The 22,568-nt window shown below is 65.7% G+C and overlaps 2 protein-coding genes across 3 annotated transcripts in view; one reads left to right on the forward strand and one right to left on the reverse strand.

Annotated features, from left to right (window-relative positions):
• VPS28 (VPS28 subunit of ESCRT-I) overlaps positions 1 to 22,568 on the reverse strand; it is a 122,149-nt gene that overhangs the window by 43,362 nt on the left and 56,219 nt on the right. The gene's annotated exons all lie outside the window — the stretch shown is intronic.
• Positions 3,626 to 22,568, forward strand: part of SLC39A4 (solute carrier family 39 member 4) — a 30,618-nt gene continuing 11,675 nt past the window's right edge. For both annotated transcript variants that reach the window (XM_050939349.1, XM_050939350.1), the window contains exons 1-7: positions 3,626 to 4,115; positions 8,489 to 8,773; positions 10,831 to 11,035; positions 11,836 to 12,113; positions 13,073 to 13,244; positions 13,654 to 13,826; positions 16,208 to 16,369. In XM_050939349.1, the coding sequence (XP_050795306.1) occupies positions 3,906 to 4,115; positions 8,489 to 8,773; positions 10,831 to 11,035; positions 11,836 to 12,113; positions 13,073 to 13,244; positions 13,654 to 13,826; positions 16,208 to 16,369 (1,485 nt within the window). In that variant the 5' untranslated portion in view covers positions 3,626 to 3,905. The remainder of the gene's footprint in view (positions 4,116 to 8,488; positions 8,774 to 10,830; positions 11,036 to 11,835; positions 12,114 to 13,072; positions 13,245 to 13,653; positions 13,827 to 16,207; positions 16,370 to 22,568) is intronic.

The following is a 22,568-nucleotide window of genomic DNA, read 5'->3' on the forward strand; positions in this document are numbered from 1 at the left end:
GAACTCACAGCCGATGTGGCGCTGTGCCGGGTTCCTGGCACTCATGCTCTGCAGTCACAGCAGACGGCGTTACGTGAGTCTTCTCTGGAACCCCTCTGGTGCTGGGCAGCCTGCACAGCCATGTATAACAACCAGACAGTGTTGCACAGGCTGTCAGCATGCCCGACTCTATCCAGGCTGCTGTGCCAAGCCCCATTCCTCACAGCCCGGCCCCGACAGATTCTGGCTTTGAAAGTTCTGGCAAGATGTCATCTGTTGTGGCCAGTGGATAGTGGCATCTTTGCAACGCCTGGTCCACAGGCTTCAGGTTTCTGCAGATGCATTATTTGTCTGATGGTTTCTTACCATCACCACGCCAGTAACTCAGGCTGCACTGGCCTCTCCAGGTGTTAAGATACCCCTGCTCTGCAGCCTTGCAAGCTCCTTGCGTACTGGAGTGCATAGTGCCACTGGAATGTCCCTTCTTGGTAAGTTCACAGGTTCCACTCGCAGCTTTCCTTCGAGGCACCCACTGCCTTGGAAAACACCCCCCATGCTTTTCAGATGGGTGCCATTGTCCAGGGGACGCCTCCTTCTGCTACTTGCACTGCAGCGCTGAAATCCTGACCCTGCACCCTGAGAAGCTCCACGGCCTGTATGGCTGTGTGGACATGTGTGTGCACAGTGTGGGGTGTGTGTGTGTGTGCACAGTGTGGGAGGTGTATGTGTGTGCATGCACTGTGGCGTGTGTGCATGCATGTGCAGCGTGTACATATGTGTGCAAGGGTGACGTGTGCAGTATGTATGTCTGTGTGTGCACACAGTGTATTTATGTGTGTGGGTGTGCAGTGTGTATGTATGTTCATGCAGTGGTGTGTGTGTGTGCACAGTGTGGGTGTGCAGTGTGTATGAGTGTGCATGCAGTGGTGTGTGTGTACAATGTGGGGTGTGCGGTGTGTACGTGTGTACGTGCAGGGTGGGATGTGTACGTGTGTGCATGCAGGATGGGGTGTGTATGTGTGTATATGCAGTGTGAGACTGTGCACTATGTAAATGTGTTCATGCAGTGGTGTGTGTGTGTGTGTGTGCATAGTGTGGGGTGTGTAGTGTGTATGTGTATGCGTGCAGGGTGGGGTGTGCAGTGTGCTTCCCATCCACCACTGCACACTTCGGCTGGCAGTGCCTGTTCCCTTCTGGTTCTGCTCTCGCTGGACATGCGTAGCTTTGCGACAGGTGAGTTTGAGTCCCGTCACCCAGGGATCGCGCTGCAGGAGGCCCTGCCTGCACAGGGCATTGCCCGTTACCATAGCTGTGTGCACGGAGGGTGGGATTGTCCCTTGCTGCTGTCCTGGCCTGGCAGCCTGAGCCTGCAATGCTCTGGGATTCCAGGAGTGTCGCGATGTCATCCCCGCTGTCTGACGGGCCCTCCCCCTCTTGTCCCAGGCTGAGCTTCCTCAGCTCGAGGACTCCCTGGCAGTGCTGTCCTGGGCCGGGCACTTCTTTGTCCGCCAGGCGTCCCGCTGGCAGTGCATCTCCCCAGGGCGGCTGGAACGCGCCACCTGCTCTCCTCTGCTGGGGTCTCACTGCAGCTATTCCTGGGGCTGTCCTGCCTCCCGGGGCTTCCATCCCTTCTCCTAAGGCTTCGGCTGCGCGCCCCACGGCTGAGCGTCTGTCTCATGTGAGATCATCGTCCTGGAGCAGCTGTCCCGCAGGGGCCAACTGGCCGGGCCGGAATTAGGGCTTCTGCCAGCTCCCCGAGATTGCCCAGAGCAGCCTGTGTGCGTAAGGCAGTAACATGGGGGCTGTGCCCTCCCCCTCGGGCCCCAGGGCCCCGGGATGCTGGGAGGCTCCAGGCAGTGGTGTCTGGGCCTCGCTCCCCAGTACGGTTCACTAACAGCTCCACTGTCCTGCCGGCGTCGCCCTGCTGCACGGCCAGGCCTGCATGCGGCTGGGATGCCTCCTTCCATCGGGTCCATCGCTGGCCTACACTTGTGTCTGCAGGATCCAGGGCTCCAGCCCGAGTGCCCTGGCTCCCGCTGCCGGCCGCTGCTCTGCCGAGAGCACACGGCTCCGACGCTGGCTCGGGGGCACTAGCACACAGGGCAGCTGAGCAAGGGGAACTTCACCAAACCCCAGGCCCTGCTCTGTCCACATGGCCGCGTTGCTCCCAGCCCTGCTCCCCTGGTCCACTGCTGCCCCCTCAACAACAGACCCCCCCCGACTCCAGTGCCACTGATCAGGAACCATGGGGGACCCATGCCCAGAATGAACCTTCCTCTCCCCCGACGTGGGGGCACTAAAGAATCTGTTGTGGAGTCTAGTGGGATAGAGCAGGCGCTGGGAGCCAGGATGCCTGGGTTCTCTCCCCAGCTCTGGGAGAGGAGTGGGGCTTAGTGAGATAGAGCAGGGGGGTGCTGGGAGCCAGGACTCCTGGGTTCTCTCCCCAGCTCTAGGAGGGGAGTGGGGCCTAGTGGGATAGAGCAGGGGGGTGCTGGGAGCCGGAACTCCTGGGTTCTCTCCCCAGCTCTGGGAGGGAAGTGGGGGCTGGTGGGTTAGAGCAGTGGGGGCTGGGAGCCAGGACTCCTGGGTTCTCTCCCCAGCTCTGGGAGAGGAGTGGGGGCTTGTGGGTTAGAGCAGGGGGGGCTGGGAGCCAGGACTCCTGGGTTCTGTTCTGGCTCTGGGAGAGGAGTGGGGTCTAGTGGTTAGAGCAGGGGGGTGCTGGGAGCCAGGACTCCTGGGTTCTGTTCTGGCTCTGGGAGAGGAGTGGGGTCCAGTGGTTAGAGCAGGGGGGTGCTGGGAGCCAGGACTCCTGGGTTCTCTCCCCAGCTCTGGGAGGGAAGTGGGGTCTAGTGGGATAGAGCAGGGGGGCTGGGAGCCAGGACTCCTGGGTTCTGTTCTGGATCTGGGAGAGGAGTGGGGTCTAGTGGTTAGAGCAGGGGGGTGCTGGGAGCCAGGACTCCCGGGTTCTGTCCCAACTCTGGGAGGGGAGTGGGGCCTAGTGGGATAGAACAGGGGGGCTGGGAGCCAGGACTCCTGAGTTCTGTTCCAGCTCTGGGACGGGAGTGGGCTCCAGCAGAGCCACAGGATGGATGAGTCAGGGGGTTCCTGGCTCTGGGAGGGGAATGTGTCCTAGTGGTTACAGCACAGGGCTGTGGCGTCAGGGCTTCTAGTCCCAGCTCTGCACTGATTCACTGCATGACCCTGCGTGAGTCACTTCCCCCGGGAGCCCGTTCCCCAGCTGTGGTGCGTGCTGGGGCTGACGAGGCCGGTGTGGTGGTCGGGGCTTGCCAGGGCAGAACGAGGTGCCTGTCTGCAGTGAAACCCCCCGTGCTGTTCACAAACCCTCACTGTCCCCGTGGGGGGATGGGGGCTGCCTCCAGGGAGGGAGTTAAGGCCTAGAGGGGAACGGATTGGCCCTGGTGGAGCGGGGACCAGGAGCCTGTCCACACATCTGCCCCGTGCAGGACTTCCCTTCCTCGTGGAGAAGCTGGGGCTGCTGGGTGGATGAGCCGTCCTGTCTCCAGGGCCGGGGCTGGAGCTGTGTTGGGCAATAGGCTCGACGCAGGTCCTGCCTGCTCATTTCCTCCCGGCGGGGGCAGCTCTGCTGACGATGCTGGAGTGGGGCTGTGCCCTCTCTCCTGGCAGAACAGAGCCCAGACACTCCCCGGCTGGCGGGACAATGGGCTGGGCTGGGTAACTCGCAGCCACCTTGCCCTGCCCCTATCGCAGGAGGATCTGCATAGCTGGACAGGTTTTGTGGAATGGTTAACCCGAGACAATCTCACCCTGAGCCAATCACAGGCGGCAGCAGCAAATACCTGCAGGATTAGAGCCACTGCTCCCCACAGCTCTGGCTCTTTGGCCCCGGGAGCCTGGCCAGAGCCGCTGCGTCTCCCCGAGCCAGCGTGGGCCTCGAGGACACTGCCATGGCGCTCCTGGTGCCCCTGGTTCTGCTCTGCCTGGGGGCAGCTGTGTGCCCAGGGCGAGGGGCGCCGGTGCCCAGCCAGGAGCAGGTGCTGCAGAGCGTGTGGGCCCTGCTGGCGTCGGGAGAAGGCTCTCTGCCCCACGCTGCGCTGGACTCCCTCTTAAGTATCCTGGCGGCCCGTGTGCAGTGCCCAGCAGTGCCGTGTGAAAAGGTAACGCCGCAGCCAGGCGCGATCCGCTCCCCTCCTTCCTCTGCGGGTCGGGAGCAAAGACTGGGTCAAACTCCAGCCCGGGTGGGAGGGGCCGAGGCAGCAGGAACAGCAGATTCCCAGCCAGGGCATCGTGGCCAGGCCGTGGCAGGAGCGCCTCGTCTGGGGGGGGAACGTGGGGGAGATGTTAAGGGAGGGGATGTGCAGGGATGGCTCCAGCCAGAGGAGCATCTCCCTGAGACGGGGAGGAGCCCTGGCGTAGCTGGTGCATTCAGAACTGGTGCTAGCACGTGCCGGGCAGGGGTGGGAGGGTCTCCTGGCTGCCCGGGCTGGTGGCTGGGATCCAGGCCAGCTCCCGCATCCCACTGGGAGAGGCAGGGAGGCAGCTCCTTTGGTCCTGACAGTTTGTCATCGCTTAAGCCCGTACTCCCTTGCCGTAAACACAGGGCGTCTCTCCCCAGACACAGAACTGGCCCCTTGGCCCCTTGGCCCCTGTTTCCCGGGCAGGTTCCTCCCCGGGGCCCCGTCTGCGCCATGTCTCTGAACTGCCCCTAGCACCAGCCCAGTGTTTGCTAGTGTAGACGGGAGCAGGCAGCTCAAGCCCCTTGTGAGCAGAATCAGCCCAGACTGGGCCAGTCTGTGGCCTCGATTCTATTGTGTCCATCTCATCTGCGCCTGGCAGGCTCTGGCCGTTCTCCAGGGCTGCCGTTACTGAGGTGACTCAGACTGTTACCATTGACTAGCTCAAATCCTGGGCAGGGAAATCCCCTAGGAAGTCAGTGGGAGTTTGATCTGCACTGCAAGGGTGCAAGGCTCAAAATCTGCCCCTCCCTGCTGCCAGCGGGAGCCTGGTGTGCCTTTTTCACATGGGTGTCCGTGGCCAACCGAGGGGCAAGGGAGGGGGCATCGGGCCTGAGCTCGAGCCAGTGTGCGTGCGTGCGTGCACTCTGTGTTTGCATGTGCCCCTTGTGTCCAGCATGTGTGCACTGTGTACGTGTGGGGTGTGCACTGTTTGCAGTGTGTGTGCATGGGTGTAGCATATGTGCACTATGTGCATTTGTATGCAGTGTGGGGTGCACAGAGTGTACGTGGTGTGGTGTACACACAGTGGAGGTGTGCAGTGTGTGTGCATGCAGTGTGGGGTGTGCAGTGTGTACGTCGGGGTGCAGTGGGGGTGCACAGTGTGTACATGTGTGTGCTTGTAGTGGGTGTGTGTGTGCAGGGTGTGTGTGTGTGCAATGTATATGCATGTGCACAGTGTGGAGTGTGCAGTGTGTGTGTGTGCAGTGGGGATGTGCAGTGTGCCGGTGCGTGCATGCACACAATGGGGGTGTGCAGGGTGTGTGTGCGCAGTGTGTATGTGTGTGTGGGTGTACAGTGTGTGTGAAGTGGGGGTGTGCAGTGTGTGTGTGTGTGTGTGTGTGTACATGTGTGCACAGTGGGGGTGTGCAGTGTGTACGTGTGTGCTTGCATGCAGGGTGTGTGTGTGCAGTGTGTAGGTGTGTGCACAGTGTGAAGTGTGTATGTGTTTGGATGTGTTTGTGTGCAGTTAGGATGCATAATGTGTAGGGGTGTGTATGTGTGTAGTGGGGGTGTGCAGTGTTTAGGTGTGTGTGAGCCCACAGTGGGAGTATGCAGTGTGTAGGGATGTGTGCAGTGGAGGTGCGCAGTGTGTAGGTGTGTGCGCGCCTGCAGTGGGGGTGCGTAATGTGCAGGGGTGTATGTGTGTGTACTGGGGATGCACAGTGTGTGTGTGTGTGTGTGTGTAGTGGGGGTGTGCAGTGTGTAGGAGTGTGTGTGTGTGCGTGCAGTGCGGTGCACAGTGTGTAGGTGTGTGTATGTGTGCAGTGGAGGTGTGCAGTTTGTAGGGGTGTGTGTGCACGCACGCGCAGTGGGGGTGCACAGTGTGTAGGTGTGTGTGTGTGCAGTGGGGGTGCATAGTGTTTTGAGCTGTATGTGCAGTGGGAGTGCGCAGTGTGTAGGATTGTGTGTGTGGCAGTGGGGGTACACAGTGTGTAGGGTGTGTGTGCGTGCGCAGTGGGGGTGCACAGTGTGTAGGTGTGTGTGTGTGTGCAGTGGGGGTGTGCAGTTTGTAGGTGTGTGTCTCTGTGTGTGCAGTGGGGTGCGCAGTGTGTAGGTGTGTGTGTGTAGTGGGGTTGTGAAGTGTGTAGGTGTGTGTGTGTGTAGTGAGAGTGCATGATGTGTAGGTGTGTGTGTGCGCACTGGGGGTGTGCAGTGTGTAGGGGTGTGTGTGTGTGTGTGTGTGTAGTAGAGTTGCGCAGTGTGTAGGTGTGTGTGTGTAGTGGGGTTGTGCAGTGTGTAGGTGTGGGTGTGTGCAGTTTGGGTGTGCAGTGTGTGTGTGTGTTAGTGGGGGTGCACGGTGAGTAGGTGTGCGTGTGTGCCTGGGGCTCACAGCACAGTGCTCAAAATAGCCAGAGTTGGGGCTCTGAGACACCCCCCCAGCCTCCAAGCCCGAGCGCCAGCCAAGCCTGGCGTGGCTACTGGGCCCCATTGCCCGAGGCTGGAGAGCTGGGCTCTGGGGACTTGGCTACACTTGCAGGTGTGCAGCGCTGGGAGTCACAGCTGGCTTCGTACAGCTGTGCAGGGAAAGCGCTGCAGCGTGGCCACACTGACAGCTACCAGCGCTGCAGTGTGGCCACATTTGCAGCATTTGCAGCACTGTTGGGAGTGGTGCATTGTGGGCAGCTATCCCAGCGTTCAAGTGGCAGCAACGTGCTTTTCAAAACAGGGGGGTGGGATGGAGTGTGGGGGAGAGAGAGAGAGTGGATTTTTGGATCTGTCAACTCCCTGCCTTGCAAGTTCTAAGGACTGGAACACATCACCAACCTGCAATCAATTTAAAAGTTCTGACCCCTTCCCCCACCCCTCTCTTACTCACTAAATGCAGATTATGCACTCCTGAATAGCCCTCAGACCACATAAGCAGCTGCTCAACACGGACTCCCCCCTCCCCCTCTCTCGCTTGAGCAAACGGGAGCTGTGTTTGTTTTTTAGATAAGCAGCTGTGGTGGGGGGGGGGTAGCTCAGAGTTCAGCCATTCTTCCGGTTTGTTGTGAGCAGGCATTCTGGGATACCTCCTAATACCCTGGAGGCCAGTTACAGCGCTTTTGGTGGCCACACTTGACGAGCAGCGCTGCATCACCAGCGCTGGAATCGCTACACCCCAAGCAGACCAAGTGTACAGCCAGCGCTGCAGCCAGGGAGTTGCAGCACTGGATGTGCCTTGCAGGTGTGGACAGTTACTAAGTTGCAGTGCTGTAAACCCACCACCAGCACTGCAACTCTCCAGTGTAGCCAAGCTCTGAGACTGGCTGCCCCATGGGGGTGTTTTGCACCAGCGATGAGCCCGGTGCCCGGTGGCTAGAGCATGCAGGGAGCCGCCCGTCCCTGCTGCCTGGGGCCGGACGCCCGGCCAGCCTCGCTCACCTGATAAGAGCTGCTGAAGGGTAGATAAGAGACAAACGCTCTCCTGGGCAGGGCTACCCTGGGTCTGGGCTATCAGTAGGGTCCCTTCCTGAGCTGGACACTACTGGCCCTGTCCTAGCATCACGTCCCAGGGACGACCCCGTCTGCGTGGCACTGAAGGGCGTGTCAGTGCGTCAGGCCTGCCAAGAGCCTGGTGTGTGAGCTCACTGCCACCTCCCTGGCGCGAGCGAGCCCACCTGACATGGGGAAACCGAGGCATGAGGTGGCAAACACAAATGGCCTGCTGGTCACGGTGCCAGGTCCCCTTCGCCCCCGAGAGCTGCTGGGTGCTCAGCATGTCCCAGAATCCAGCCACGCGTCCGGGTGCCAATGTCAGGTGTCCGACTATGAGACCATCGGCTCAGCCGTCACTGCCCATGGTGCAGAACCCTAGGAAAAGCCGATTTCTTCAGATGCTTCTGAGCGAGATCTCAGCCACGGGTGGTGCCTAGGCTCCACCCTGTCCCTCTCAAGGGACACACACCTGAGGGCTCTGGGGAGGGTCCTGGGATGGGCAAGGTTGGAAACCGTCTGCCTAGACCCTTCCCTCTCTGGAAGCAGCAGGGCCCGAAGCTCACACAGCAACTCGGCAAGGGCCCGGAGCCGGGCACGGGCAGGGTAATGCACTGGGGAGCCCAGCTCCTTGGGCCCCAGGCTCGCTGCCCCAAGGGTGCCAAGGTCTGATGCTGGGGTAAAATGTCCCCTTTGGCCCCAGTGCCACACGTCACCTCGAGGGGCTCCAGCCCTGAGCCGAGGACAGGCACGGCAGGGCAGGGCACGCCAGTCATCCAGTGGGCTCTGCAGGGCCCAGGCCATAGTCCCAGCTTGTAACCATGGGTCTCAGTGCGGTGCGGTGTGTGCCAGCCTCAGCTCTGCCCCTCTGCCCACAGTGCATCTCCGTGCCGGACATCTTCATGCTCGTGGGCAAGGCAGGGATGGGCGACACCAACCTCACGGCTACGGAGCTCCCGCAGCTCGGTGCTGGCATGCTGCTCTACCTGACAGACCCCGTGGCCACCTGCGCTGCAGTGAGGGGCGGCCAGTGGGTGGCCGAGGCCAGGGCCTTCCTCACCAGCTTCTCCAGCGGGAATCCTGCACCGGGGCCCACGGCGGAGAAAGTGGCGGAGCTGCTGGGAGGCTTGCGGGAGAATTACAGAGACGCAGACAGGCACCAGGTAAGTGTGCGTGTGCGTGCACGCGCGTGTGCGTGTGTGTGTGCGTGTGTGCGCTCCCTGCTGGGAAATCCTGGGTGTGGCACTACTGCCCCCGACTCTGGGCTTACAAAACTGTATGGAGGGCTGGGTAGGGAAGGCTGAGCCTCCCCAAATAGCCTGGTCCCCACCCCCTATCTGCCCCCTCCCACTTCCCGCCCCTCTCAGAAACCCTGACCCTCCACCCCCCACCCGGCCTTTTAAATCGCCGCTGCTACCCTGGGGCCCTGGTAGCTATTTAAAGGGCCTCGGGCTCCGGCGGCAGTACCAGCAGCTGGGAGCCCTGGGCCCTTTTCAGTTGCCGGCCTGGGGAAGCTGCCCCCTGCCGGTCCGGTCGGCTGCGTGCTGGCTCTTCCCATGTGCCGTCCCGGACAGAACTGGCTTAGCCCCATGGGGGGCGGGTGCTTCGGGGCCTTAGCCCCATGAGGGGCGGGTGCTTTGGGGCTTTAGCCCCGTGATGGTGGGAGCATGGGCCTGGAGAGGTTGGGGCCGGGACGTTGACTGCGGGGGGTCATGCTAAATGGACTCTGATAAGGAGGCGAGGCGCTATCTCCCAGTGCTGTGTCTGTAAGAAGCAGAGCAGGAATTTGGAGCAGTGACAGCACAAATAAGCCCTTCACTGGAAATGTCTTATCACTAACTGTCCAGCCCTGCGATGGGCTGTTGCCAGCTGGTCAGTTTTGCTGGGCAGGAGGCAGGAGTGGCCCCCTTCTTTGTTCCAGTGCATTGGGCCGGATTTTGTGGCCACACACTGGAGTCGGGATGTTAGGAACATTTTTGGCACCACACGCTGGGTGCGGTGCTCTGCAGGGTTGCATCGCTCTGTGGTGCTCCAGTAGCTGATGTAGATTGAGTTGTTTTTTTGTACAGTCCCGTTCTCCGTCCCCCCCAGCTCCCACCACTGACTAGCTCGAGTCATGCAAGCCCCGTGGCAGGGCTGTGCTGCCGTCCTTGGCAGAGCTGGGGCGCAAGGTGTGTGTGGGGGTGAAGTCAGCTTAGAATCCCTCTCTGAAAACACCAACACTCCCAGCCAGGTCCGACTGCCCCAGTGGTTCTGTGTGTTGGGATCCTGGCCCATGCCAGGCCCAGTGCCCTCTGCTCACGAGCCCTGTGCCAGTCAGTGGAGTGCAGGTGGGGCCAGGAGTCTGTCACCCGCCCACAGCGATAGCCTTCCCCTGCCACAGCATCACCCCGCTGACTCGAGACGCCAGTCGCCTTGCCCCGGAGCAGCTCAGGCAGGGCCATGGGACATTCCGTGCAGTGCCAAGAGCCACCAGAGAGCTGGAGCGAGGCGGCCGTGTGAGCCGGGCCCTTTCCAGCCAAGTGGCGCTGCCAGGCCTGCTGGCGAGAGAGCTGGGACTGCAGCCAAGGAGGAAATTGGCTGGTCCACCTGTTAGCAAACAGCTCCTGGGACCGAGGCTGGAACTGGCCAACAGAGCCCGGTGGGTGTGTCCAATCCACCAGCTGTGACCCCGCTCCTTGAACACTGTAGGGAGAGGGGCTGAGGTCCCCCCAGGAGCCTATGGGACACCCTGGTCTGTCGCTGTCACGCTAACGCCTTGCCCCCCTCCCCATATCACCAGATCCCACCTCTAGGGCACGTCTCATGGTACCTGGGGGAGGGTCCTAAAGCTCCAGGCCCTGGAGTCAGGGGATTATGGGAGACTTGCAGCACAAATGCTCAGCAGCTCCCAGCCCTCTGGGCTGCTGAGAAAAGCAGGAGACAGCCACCCCCCCGAGACCCCCGTTTGGTATTTCTGAGTCCATCCCATTGATGGGTGGGCCTGGATCGGGCATGTCAGTTGCTGCTGTTCCCCAACACCCCCAGGCCTGTGCCCCTCAAACCACAGGAGAGCTTCCAGAGCCTGTTCCAGTGTCCAGACTCATCTCCTCTCGGTGGTGCTTTCTCACTCTCCTTCCCCTGTGTGTCCCACCCCCACACCGCCAAATCCACTCCACACTCTCCCCCATGGCGGCTGGGCTGGGACTGGGAGCCGTTTTCATCAGCCGTCTCCCCTCAGCCGTGCCTGGACGCCGGCCACGTCCTGCAGAAGAGCACCGCAGTCTCTGGCCAGGTGGCAGCTGACATGGCTGGGCAGGTGCTGGTGACGATCATGTACCACGTGCTGCTGGGGGACTGCTTCCACGCCCTGCCGCCCCCCCACTATTTCCTGGGGTACATCTTCCGTCGCTACGGCAACGAGTCCCAGAACCTGACGCTGGCAGGTGAGTCAGGGCAGCCATGACTGGGGGTAACTGAGGGCTCAGTTCAGTTCCCCCTCGGCCCCCGGCTCCTCCTTGCAAGGCCCCAGAATCCTTTGCAGCAGACAAAGGCTGGGTCCCCAGGGAGAAGGCTGGGTCCCCAGGGGGATGGCATTTTGCTGAGCCCCTGCCCCATGGGAAAGGCTGGCACAGGGCGATGGGTCCTGTGGCCCTACAGCTCCGTGGCCAGCGGGCGCTTGGCACGGGTTTCCCTGCCAACAGGGCATGTGCCACCTGCTGGCTCCAGGTGTGAGCAGGGCGCCCTCCGGTGGCAGGCTCAGGGATAGCCACAAGCCCGGTCCCTGCCAGGGCTGGCGCTGGTTCCGAGAGGCCCCCGGGCACGGCCCCGCTCCGGCCCCCCGCAGGCCGATGGCATCATGCAGTGTCCTCATTGCAGCCCAGAGAGCTGGTATCCCCCATAGCCTGGCTGGGCTCGCCCCTCGCGCCGGGGGAGCTGGGCTCAGAGGGGGAAATTCCTCCAAAGCACCGTCCCAGCCCCTGCCTCAGCAGCGCCCTCTCCAGGGTCGGGGGGAGCAGCCGGGATGTTCGCTCTGGGCAGCTTGTGTGCCAGCATCCCCGGGCCCTAGCCAGCTCTGAGCCCGGGGCAGCCGGCGGGGGGTGAGCCCTGGGGTGGGGGAGGATTAGATGGGGACGGGGCAGGAGGCTGCAGTGATGGAGCTGGGCGGGCGGCTGCAGGGGAAGGGCCGCTCCTGCCAAGGGGCGAGTGGGCTGGGAGTGGGCATGACGGGCTTGGCCTGTGACAGGCCTGAGCGCACTGATGGCCAAGCTGGCCTTGGGGCCAGAGGACGAGCACACGGACCATCACCATGATGACGAAGCACACGCCCATCACCATGATGACGAAGCACACGCCCATCACCACAAGGAGCCCACGTCAGCTCCCCACGCCAGCCAGCGCCCCGGCAACCTCACGAACCCCGACGATCACGTGGACCTGCACCACGGCGACACGCCCAGGCGGCTGAGACGGAGCCTCCCTGGGCAGAGGGAGCCGGACGAGCCCCGTCTCGTCTGGGACGCAGTAGGTAGAGGGGGCAGAGGCGTCTGGAGAATCGTCGGGTGAAAGCCAGAGGGTCCCAGAGCAGAGTCTGACTTCCTGGGTGTCACAGGCCCCCAGCACCCCCAGGCGAGCCCCACAGCCCACAGGCAGAGCACAGCAGGCACCGCAATGGCAGGGCAATGTCCCAGTGAGCTGCACCCAGCTAATCCTGGCAAGTGACCCACATGCTGCAGGGGAAGGTGAAGCCCCTGAGCTCCCTGCCAGCCTGACTGGGGAACTCCTTGCCCACCCCCTGCCCAGTGCCCCATCTCCTGCCATGGCCATTCCGAGTGCTGGAGAGGAAGGAGATAAATCCTCCCCAAATATACTGGGGAAGATCCCTTTCCGACCCGCCGGTAGCCGGCTGAAGCCCTGAAGCAGAGACACAAACGGGAAGTGTCCAGCTCTCTCCTTCCTGACCCCAGTTCACTTGCTCTCCCCACAACCCCTAGTGGGAGGCTATCCCCAGCCTGAGAACAGAACCCAGGAGTCCTGACTCCCTCGCTCCCCTCCCAGGGCAGTTGGTACCGCCTGGCAGCAGCTTGGCTGGGCAGAGGCCTAGGGGCAAAGCCATGGGATCAGGACGTTTCCCACCCGTGTTTGAGTTTGGGGCCAAGTTATGTCCTGCTGTCTGGTTCGCAAGGGGCAGCCGCCTGCAGCCCTCGAGGCAGATCCCAGTGGCAGGAAACAAAGAGCTGTCAGCCCAGGCAGCATGGCAGCAAGAGCATCATGCTTGGGCCTCGGGCTGGCAGCGAACCAGGGCAGGGCAGGCTGAGACCCAGGAAACCTTCTGGGGGTGGGCTGGGTCCATGTTGCTGGAGCTGGCACAAAGCCCTGGAGAGGCCACTACCCACTGGCTCAGGGATCTGGACCGTGAGGGGCTTGGATCCGTGGCTTGGGTGCCACCTACTCCGTCAGTAACTCCCCATCTGTGTCTCCAGATGTGTCTGAGCCCCGGCGAGCTCCTGGAGATTTACAGCCTCAACCCCGAAGCAGGGATCTCTGGCTCAGACTTCACCAGCCTCAGCCCAGCTCTGATCCAGCAGCAGCTCAGCAGGGCCTGTTCTTCCCGTCACCTGAGTGCCCCCGGCCGCCAGCTGACCATGGCAGAGAGTGAGGCCCTGTGTCTGGCTGTGCTGCTTTCTGTGCGGGGGCTGCAGGGCGAGAGGGGCCCCATGGCTGGGCTTGGTGGTGCCCGGGTGTTAGAACAAGGGGCAGCCCCTGGGGCATGCAGAGATCTCTCCATTTCAAAGCATCCAGTGGTGGGGCGGGAGGTGGTGCCCACGGTGCCCTCATGTCCTCAAAGCCCCTAACAGCTCGGGACTGTGGACAGTGCCTCGGACCCTGCTCTCTCCCGCGTCCTGTGCCTTGCAGGGACAGACCCCATCTCCTTCCTGCCTCAAGGGCCTGGGGGAGGAGCTGGCGGGGGCATCTGGCTGCGCTGCCTGGGATTTCCGCGTCCTGCTGTGCAGGGCGGTGCGAGGCTCTGGGCCGGGGTGGGTAACATCCACTCTCTGTGCAGGGTACATCTATGGCTCGCTGGCCACGCTGGTGATCTGCCTGTGCGCGCTGCTTGGCATCGTCCTCCTCCTGTGCACCGCCTGTGCCAGTGCCTACCCTTACATCATCCAGGGCTTTGTCAGCCTGGCCGTGGGCTCGCTCACCGGGGACGCCCTGCTCCACCTCATCCCCCAGGTGAGCAGCTGGGCCTGCCGGGGGCCCACTCCCGGGACTACGTTCACAGCTCGGAAGTGAGCGTGGGTGAGCAACCGGGTGGCTGTGTGCGTGGGCACGTGGGCCAGTGCATGTGGGCATGTAGGAGTGTGAGTGGGCACATGGGAGTGTGTGCATGTGGGTGTATGTATGGGTGTGTGGATGTGCATATGGGCACATGGGAGTGTGTGCACGTGGGTGTGCGTATGGGCACGTGGGAGTGTGTGCATGTGGGTGTATGTTTGGGCACGTGGGTGTGCGTATGGGCACGTGGGAGTGTGTGCATGTGGGTGTATGTATGGGCACGTGGGTGTGCGTATGGGCATGTGGGAGGGTGTGCACATGGGTGTGTGTATGGGCACATGGGAGTGTGTGCACGTGGGTGTATGTATGGGTGTCACGGAGTCACCGGGCGATGCTCTGGAACTGCTCCCCACCAAGCCAGGCAGGACTTTGGGGAGCCTCCTCTCCCTTGGAGCAGACTTGTTCAGGGCAAGAAGCTCACACGGCTTCACCTCCTGGGTCTGACCTTGGAGCATTCAGCATCCTCTGCCCCTCCGTGCGCTTCCCACAGCGAGTCCACCCCAGTGGGGTCCTGGGGAAGCCACCGGGTCCTGCACCCCCACTTTGCAGTCAGACGTGACTCTCAGCCAGCCAGTAAAACAGAGGTTTATTCGATGACAGGAACAGGGTCTAAACCAGAGCTTGTAGGTACCGCGAAACAGACCCCTCGGCCGGGTCCATTCTAGGGGGCAGTGAACCAGACCCCCCACCTCTGCACTTAGCCAGCTCCAGATTAACAACCCCCCCAGCCCCTCCTCCTCTGCTCAGCCCCTTTCCCGGGCCAGGAGGTCACCTGATCTCTTTGTCTCCAACACCTTCAGCTGGCACCTTTGCAGAGGAGGGGCCCAGGCCATCAGTTGCTAGGAGACAGAGTGTCCGGCATTTAGGTGCACTGGCCCTTTGCTCTGCCAGATACTTAAGAACTGCCATGGGGACACTGAGGCACCAACACAGTATTCAGAGAAAACATTAAGAACATTCCCAGTTCGTCACAATGGGCATGTGGGACTGTGTGCACGTGACGAAGTGGCAATGTTCTGGCTGTGCTCCGTGAAGGCTGAGTGGGGAGTGTTGACCTGGGAAGGTTGCAGGGGCCCCAGATGGACCTAACTAAATGGGGTCCTGTTGTCTGAATTGTTGGTGTCACTAAGCATAACCCTAAGTAATTCGGGAGGGTGGAAGGCCACAAGGAAGCCTTCCTGGTTTTAGGCCTCAGCAGACAAGAGTCCCTCCATGTTTGAACTTTAATCGACCTAAAAGGCCAGGTGTAACAGCCGTTATCAGTTGCAACAGTTCTAACTGGTCTAAAGCAGAAATAATGAGGCCTGTGCACCTTTAGCAGAAGGACAAGATAACTTGCAGAAGGAAAACTTACTAATGAGCTGCCGTGGCCAAGATTACTTAATGCACCTGCCCTTACGTAATTGTTACAGGGGGAGGAAGGAGGAGGAGGGCGGGGAAAGAAAGAAGAAAGAGAAAAAAAGCTTATAAAAAGGGAAAAGCCACTTGTGTAGGGGGGCTGGATCTGAGGCCTGCTAAGTCTCCCAGCACCGCTTTGAGATCTCAAATAAACTTTGCTTGCTTCTCCAGCCTGGTGTGTTTATTGATGCTATGCACTCTGGGCAACGAACCACTGTTGCTTGCCTCGGGCACCCTCTGTGCCTGCAACAGTCTGTACCGGCAAGACCTATTTTGGACTGTGTTCCTGTCGTCTAAATAAACCTTCTGTTTTACTGGCTGTCTGAGAGTCACGTCTGACTGTGAAGTGGGGGTGCAGGACCCTGTGGCTTCCCCAGGACCCCGCCTGGGCGGGCTCGCTGTGGGAAGTGCACGGAGGGGCAGAGGATGCTGAATGCTCCAAGGAGAGACCCAGGAGGTGAAGCCGTGTGAGCTTCTTGCCCTGAACAAGCCTGCTCCAAGGGAGAGGATGCTCCCCAAAGTCCTGCCTGGCTTGGTGGGGTTTAGTTCCAGAGCATTGCCTGGGGAATCCATGACAGTGCACATGGGTGTGCGTATGGGCACGTGCGAGTATGGGCACATGGGTGTGCGTGTGAGCATGTGGATGTATGGATGGGCACATGGGTGTGCGTATGGGCATGTGGGAGTGAGTGCACGTGACTGTGCAGATGCCTATGTGTGTGCTGGCCAGTGTGAGGGAAGGGGGAGCATGCACGTGGGTGTGTGGCACTGGCAGGGGTGTGTGCTTACACATGGAGAGTGTGCGGGCAGAAAGGGGGAGTCCCCGCGTGCCCAAGTGAGCCCCCTGCCCCCGCTGAGACTCCCTTGTGCTGTCGTTGCAGTTCCTGGGCCTGCACTCGCACGCGGACGAGGGGCACGTGCACGGGGCTGAGGAGGCCGGGACCAGGGACACCATCTGGAAGCTGCTGGCCGTGCTGGGTGGCATCTATGCCTTCTTCCTCCTCGAGAAGTTCTTCAGTGTCCTGGGGGGCGACGAGCCCAAGGTCTGGGGGCAAGGGAGGCAGGGAGGCAGATGGGGGAGGGAGATGGGTATTTTGGAGGGACAGGGGGCACAGAAAGAGCAGGTGCTCTCCCCTGGCAGTCAGCACTGACCCCAATGCCCCAGTGCGGCACTAGGGGGTGCTGTGGTGTGGAGAGCTGGGGGGGCTCGGTAAGGGGTGCTGTGGTGCGGGGAGCGGGGCAGGGGCTTGGTAGGGGGCACTGTGGTGCGGAAAGTGGGGTGGGGGCTCGGTAGGGGGTGCTGTGGTGCGGGGAGTGAGGCGGGGTCTTGGTGGGGGGTGCTGTGGTGCAGGGGCTCGGTGTGGGTGCTGTGGTGCGGGGAGCAGGGCAGCGGCTTGGTAGGGGGCGCTGTGGCACGGAAAGTGGGGCGGGGGCTCGGTAGGGGGCGCTGTGGTGCGGGGAGCAGGGCGGGGGCTCGATGTGGGTACTGTGGTGCGGGGAGCAGGGCGGGGGCTGGTAGGGGAGCTGGGGCGCTGTGGTGCGGCGAGCGGGCTCAGTGTGGGTGCTGTGGTGCGAGGGCTCGGTAGGGGGTGCTGTGGTGTGGGGAGCAGGGCGGGGGCTCGATGTGGGGGGCTGTGGTGCGGGGAGCAGGACGGGGGCTCGGTGTGGGGGCTGTGGTGCGGGGAGCAGGGCGGGGGCTCGGTGTGGGGGCGCTGTGGTGCGGGGAGCAGGACGGGGGCTCGGTGTGGGGCGCTGTGGTGCGGGGAGCAGGGCGGGGGCTCGATGTGGGGGGCTGTGGTGCGGGGAGCAGGACGGGGGCTCGGTGTGGGGGGCTGTGGTGCGGGGAGCAGGGCGGGGGCTCGGTGTGGGGCGCTGTGGTGCGGGGAGCAGGACGGGGGCTCGGTGTGGGGGGCTGTGGTGCGGGGAGCAGGGCGGGCGCTCGATGTGGGGGGCTGTGGTGCGGGGAGCAGGGCGGGGGGCTCGGTGTGGGGGGCTGTGGTGCGGGGAGCAGGATGGGGGCTCGGTGTGGGGGGCTGTGGTGCGGGGAGCAGGGAGGGGGCTGGTAGGGGGCGCTGGGGCACTGTGGTGCAGCGAGCGGGATCAGTGGGGGTGCTGTGGTGCGGGGGCTCGGTAAGGGGTGCTGTGGTGCGGAGAGCAGGGCGGGGGCTCGGTGTGGGGGGCTGTGGTGCGGGAGCAGGGCGGGGGCTCGGTGTGGGGCGCTGTGGTGCGGGGAGCAGGACGGGGGCTCGGTGTGGGGCGCTGTGGTGCGGGGAGCAGGGCGGGGGCTCGATGTGGGGGGCTGTGGTGCGGGGAGCAGGACGGGGGCTCGGTGTGGGGGGGCTGTGGTGCGGGGAGCAGGGCGGGGGCTCGGTGTGGGGCGCTGTGGTGCGGGGAGCAGGGCGGGGGCTCGGTGTCGGGCGCTGTGGTGCGGGGAGCAGGGCGGGCGCTCGATGTGGGGGCTGTGGTGCAGGGAGCAGGGCGGGGGCTCGGTGTGGGGGGCTGTGGTGCGGGGAGCAGGACGGGGGCTCGGTGTGGGGCGCTGTGGTGCGGGGAGCAGGACGGGGGCTCGGTGTGGGGGGCTGTGGTGCGGGGAGCAGGGCGGGGGCTCGGTGTGGGGGGCTGTGGTGCGGGGAGCAGGGCGGGGGCTCGATGTGGGGGCTGCGGTGCGGGGAGCAGGGCGGGGGCTCGGTGTGGGGGGGCTGTGGTGCGGGGAGCAGGACGGGGGCTCGGTGTGGGGCGCTGTGGTGCGGGGAGCAGGACGGGGGCTCGGTGTGGGGCGCTGTGGTGCGGGGAGCAGGACGGGGGCTCGGTGTGGGGCGCTGTGGTGCGGGGAGCAGGGAGGGGGCTCGATGTGGGGCGCTGTGGTGCGGGGAGCAGGGCGGGGGCTCGGTGTGGGGGGCTGTGGTGCGGGGAGCAGGACGGGGGCTCGGTGTGGGGCGCTGTGGTGCGGGGAGCAGGACGGGGGCTCGGTGTGGGGGGCTGTGGTGCGGGGAGCAGGGTCAGTGGGGTGCTGTGGTGCGGGGAGCAGGGCGGGGGCTCGGTGTGGGGCGCTGTGGTGCGGGGAGCAGGACGGGGGCTCGGTGTGGGGCGCTGTGGTGCGGGGAGCAGGGCGAGGGCTCGATGTGGGGCGCTGTGGTGCGGGGAGCAGGACGGGGGCTCGGTGTGGGGCGCTGTGGTGCGGGGAGCAGGGCGGGGGCTCGGTGTGGGGCGCTGTGGTGCGGGGAGCAGGGCGGGGGCTCGGTGTGGGGCGCTGTGGTGCGGGGAGCAGGGCGGGGGCTCGGTGTGGGGGGCTGTGGTGCGGGGAGCAGGACGGGGGCTCGGTGTGGGGTGCTGTGGTGCGGGGAGCAGGACGGGGGCTCGGTGTGGGGGGCTGTGGTGCGGGGAGCAGGGCGGGGGCTCGGTGTGGGGGGCTGTGGTGCAGGGAGCAGGGCGGGGGCTCGATGTGGGGGCTGCGGTGCGGGGAGCAGGGCGGGGGCTCGATGTGGGGGCTGCGGTGCGGGGAGCAGGGCGGGGGCTCGGTGTGGGGGGCTGTGGTGCGGGGAGCAGGGTCAGCGGGGTGCTGTGGTGCGGGGAGCAGGGCGGGGGCTCGGTGTGGGGCGCTGTGGTGCGGGGAGCAGGACGGGGGCTCGGTGTGGGGCGCTGTGGTGCGGGGAGCAGGGCGAGGGCTCGATGTGGGGCGCTGTGGTGCGGGGAGCAGGACGGGGGCTCGGTGTGGGGCGCTGTGGTGCAGGGAGCAGGGTCAGTGGGGGCGCTGTGGTGCGGGGAGCAGGGCGGGGGCTCGGTGTGGGGCGCTGTGGTGCGGGGAGCAGGACGGGGGCTCGGTGTGGGGGGCTGTGGTGCGGGGAGCAGGACGGGGGCTCGGTGTGGGGGGCTGTGGTGCGGGGAGCAGGACGGGGGCTCGGTGTGGGGGCTGTGGTGCGGGGAGCAGGGAGGGGGCTGGTAGGGGGCGCTGGGGCACTGTGGTGCAGCGAGCGGGATCAGTGGGGGTGCTGTGGTGCGGGGGCTCGGTAAGGGGTGCTGTGGTGCGGAGAGCAGGGCGGGGGCTCGGTGTGGGGGGCTGTGGTGCGGGAGCAGGGCGGGGGCTCGGTGTGGGGCGCTGTGGTGCGGGGAGCAGGACGGGGGCTCGGTGTGGGGCGCTGTGGTGCGGGGAGCAGGGCGGGGGCTCGATGTGGGGGGCTGTGGTGCGGGGAGCAGGACGGGGGCTCGGTGTGGGGGGCTGTGGTGCGGGGAGCAGGGCGGGGGCTCGGTGTGGGGCGCTGTGGTGCGGGGAGCAGGGCGGGGGCTCGGTGTCGGGCGCTGTGGTGCGGGGAGCAGGGCGGGCGCTCGATGTGGGGGCTGTGGTGCAGGGAGCAGGGCGGGGGCTCGGTGTGGGGGGCTGTGGTGCGGGGAGCAGGACGGGGGCTCGGTGTGGGGCGCTGTGGTGCGGGGAGCAGGACGGGGGCTCGGTGTGGGGGGCTGTGGTGCGGGGAGCAGGGCGGGGGCTCGGTGTGGGGGGCTGTGGTGCGGGGAGCAGGGCGGGGGCTCTATGTGGGGGCTGCGGTGCGGGGAGCAGGGCGGGGGCTCGGTGTGGGGGGCTGTGGTGCGGGGAGCAGGACGGGGGCTCGGTGTGGGGCGCTGTGGTGCGGGGAGCAGGACGGGGGCTCGGTGTGGGGCGCTGTGGTGCGGGGAGCAGGACGGGGGCTCGGTGTGGGGCGCTGTGGTGCGGGGAGCAGGGAGGGGGCTCGATGTGGGGCGCTGTGGTGCGGGGAGCAGGGCGGGGGCTCGGTGTGGGGGGCTGTGGTGCGGGGAGCAGGACGGGGGCTCGGTGTGGGGCGCTGTGGTGCGGGGAGCAGGACGGGGGCTCGGTGTGGGGGGCTGTGGTGCGGGGAGCAGGGTCAGTGGGGTGCTGTGGTGCGGGGAGCAGGGCGGGGGCTCGGTGTGGGGCGCTGTGGTGCGGGGAGCAGGACGGGGGCTCGGTGTGGGGCGCTGTGGTGCGGGGAGCAGGGCGAGGGCTCGATGTGGGGCGCTGTGGTGCGGGGAGCAGGACGGGGGCTCGGTGTGGGGCGCTGTGGTGCGGGGAGCAGGGCGGGGGCTCGGTGTGGGGCGCTGTGGTGCGGGGAGCAGGGCGGGGGCTCGGTGTGGGGCGCTGTGGTGCGGGGAGCAGGGCGGGGGCTCGGTGTGGGGCGCTGTGGTGCGGGGAGCAGGGCGGGGGCTCGGTGTGGGGGGCTGTGGTGCGGGGAGCAGGACGGGGCTCGGTGTGGGGTGCTGTGGTGCGGGGAGCAGGACGGGGGCTCGGTGTGGGGGGCTGTGGTGCGGGGAGCAGGGCGGGGGCTCGGTGTGGGGGGCTGTGGTGCAGGGAGCAGGGCGGGGGCTCGATGTGGGGGCTGCGGTGCGGGGAGCAGGGCGGGGGCTCGATGTGGGGGCTGCGGTGCGGGGAGCAGGGCGGGGGGCTCGGTGTGGGGGGCTGTGGTGCGGGGAGCAGGGTCAGCGGGGTGCTGTGGTGCGGGGAGCAGGGCGGGGGCTCGGTGTGGGGCGCTGTGGTGCGGGGAGCAGGACGGGGGCTCGGTGTGGGGCGCTGTGGTGCGGGGAGCAGGGCGAGGGCTCGATGTGGGGCGCTGTGGTGCGGGGAGCAGGACGGGGGCTCGGTGTGGGGCGCTGTGGTGCAGGGAGCAGGGTCAGTGGGGGCGCTGTGGTGCGGGGAGCAGGGCGGGGGCTCGGTGTGGGGCGCTGTGGTGCGGGGAGCAGGACGGGGGCTCGGTGTGGGGGGCTGTGGTGCGGGGAGCAGGACGGGGGGCTCGGTGTGGGGGGCTGTGGTGCGGGGAGCAGGACGGGGGCTCGGTGTGGGGGCTGTGGTGCGGGGAGCAGGGCGGGGGCTCGGTGTGGGGCGCTGTGGTGCGGGGAGCAGGACGGGGGCTCGGTGTGGGGGCTGTGGTGCGGGGAGCAGGACGGGGGCTCGATGTGGGGGCTGCGGTGCGGGGAGCAGGGCGGGGGCTCGGTGTGGGGCGCTGTGGTGCGGGGAGCAGGACGGGGGCTCGGTGTGGGGCGCTGTGGTGCGGAGGGCAGGGTCAGTGGGGGCGCTGTGGTGCGGGGAGCAGGGCGGGGGCTCGGTGTGGGGCGCTGTGGTGCGGGGAGCAGGGCGGGGGCTCGGTGTGGGGGGCTGTGGTTCGGGGAGCAGGGTCAGTGGGGGTGCTGTGGTGCGGGGAGCAGGGCGGGGGCTCGATGTGGGGGCTGTGGTGCGGGGAGCAGGACGGGGGCTCGATGTGGGGGCTGTGGTGCGGGGAGCAGGGCGGGGGCTCGGTGTGGGGGGCTGTGGTGCGGGGAGCAGGACGGGGGCTCGGTGTGGGGGGCTGTGGTGCGGGGAGCAGGGCGGGGGCTCGGTGTGGGGGGCTGTGGTGCGGGGAGCAGGACGGGGGCTCGGTGTGGGGGGCTGTGGTGCGGGGAGCAGGGCGGGGGCTCGGTGTGGGGGGCTGTGGTGCGGGGAGCAGGACGGGGGCTCGGTGTGGGGGGCTGTGGTGCGGGGAGCAGGACGGGGGCTCGGTGTGGGGGGCTGTGGTGCGGGGAGCAGGGCGGGGGCTCGGTGTGGGGGGCTGTGGTGCGGGGAGCAGGACGGGGGCTCGGTGTGGGGCGCTGTGGTGCGGGGAGCAGGACGGGGGCTCGGTGTGGGGCGCTGTGGTGCGGGGAGCAGGGCGGGGGCTCGGTGTGGGGGGCTGTGGTGCGGGGAGCAGGGCGGGGGCTGGTAGGAGGCGCTGTGGTGCGGAGAGCAGGGTCAGTGGGGGTGCTGTGGTGCGGGGAGCAGTACGGGGGCTCGGTGTGGGGGGCTGTGGTGCGGGGAGCAGGGCGGGGGCTCGGTGTGGGGGGCTGTGGTGCGGGGAGCAGGGCGGGGGCTCGGTGTGGGGGGCTGTGGTGCGGGGAGCAGGGCGGGGGCTCGGTGTGGGGGGCTGTGGTGCGGGGAGCAGGACGGCGGCTCGGTGTGGGGGGCTGTGGTGCGGGGAGCAGGGCGGGGGCTCGGTGTGGGGGGCTGTGGTGTGGGGAGCAGGACGGGGGCTCGGTGTGGGGGGCTGTGGTGCGGGGAGCAGGACGGGGGCTCGGTGTGGGGGGCTGTGGTGCGGGGAGCAGGACGGGGGCTCGGTGTGGGGGGCTGTGGTGCGGGGAGCAGGACGGGGGCTCGGTGTGGGGGGCTGTGGTGCGGGGAGCAGGGCGGGGGCTCGGTGTGGGGGGCTGTGGTGCGGGGAGCAGGACGGGGGCTCGGTGTGGGGGGCTGTA

The sequence above is a fragment of the Gopherus flavomarginatus genome, chromosome 2, assembly GCF_025201925.1.
Source record: "Gopherus flavomarginatus isolate rGopFla2 chromosome 2, rGopFla2.mat.asm, whole genome shotgun sequence".
NCBI lineage: Eukaryota > Metazoa > Chordata > Testudines > Testudinidae > Gopherus > Gopherus flavomarginatus.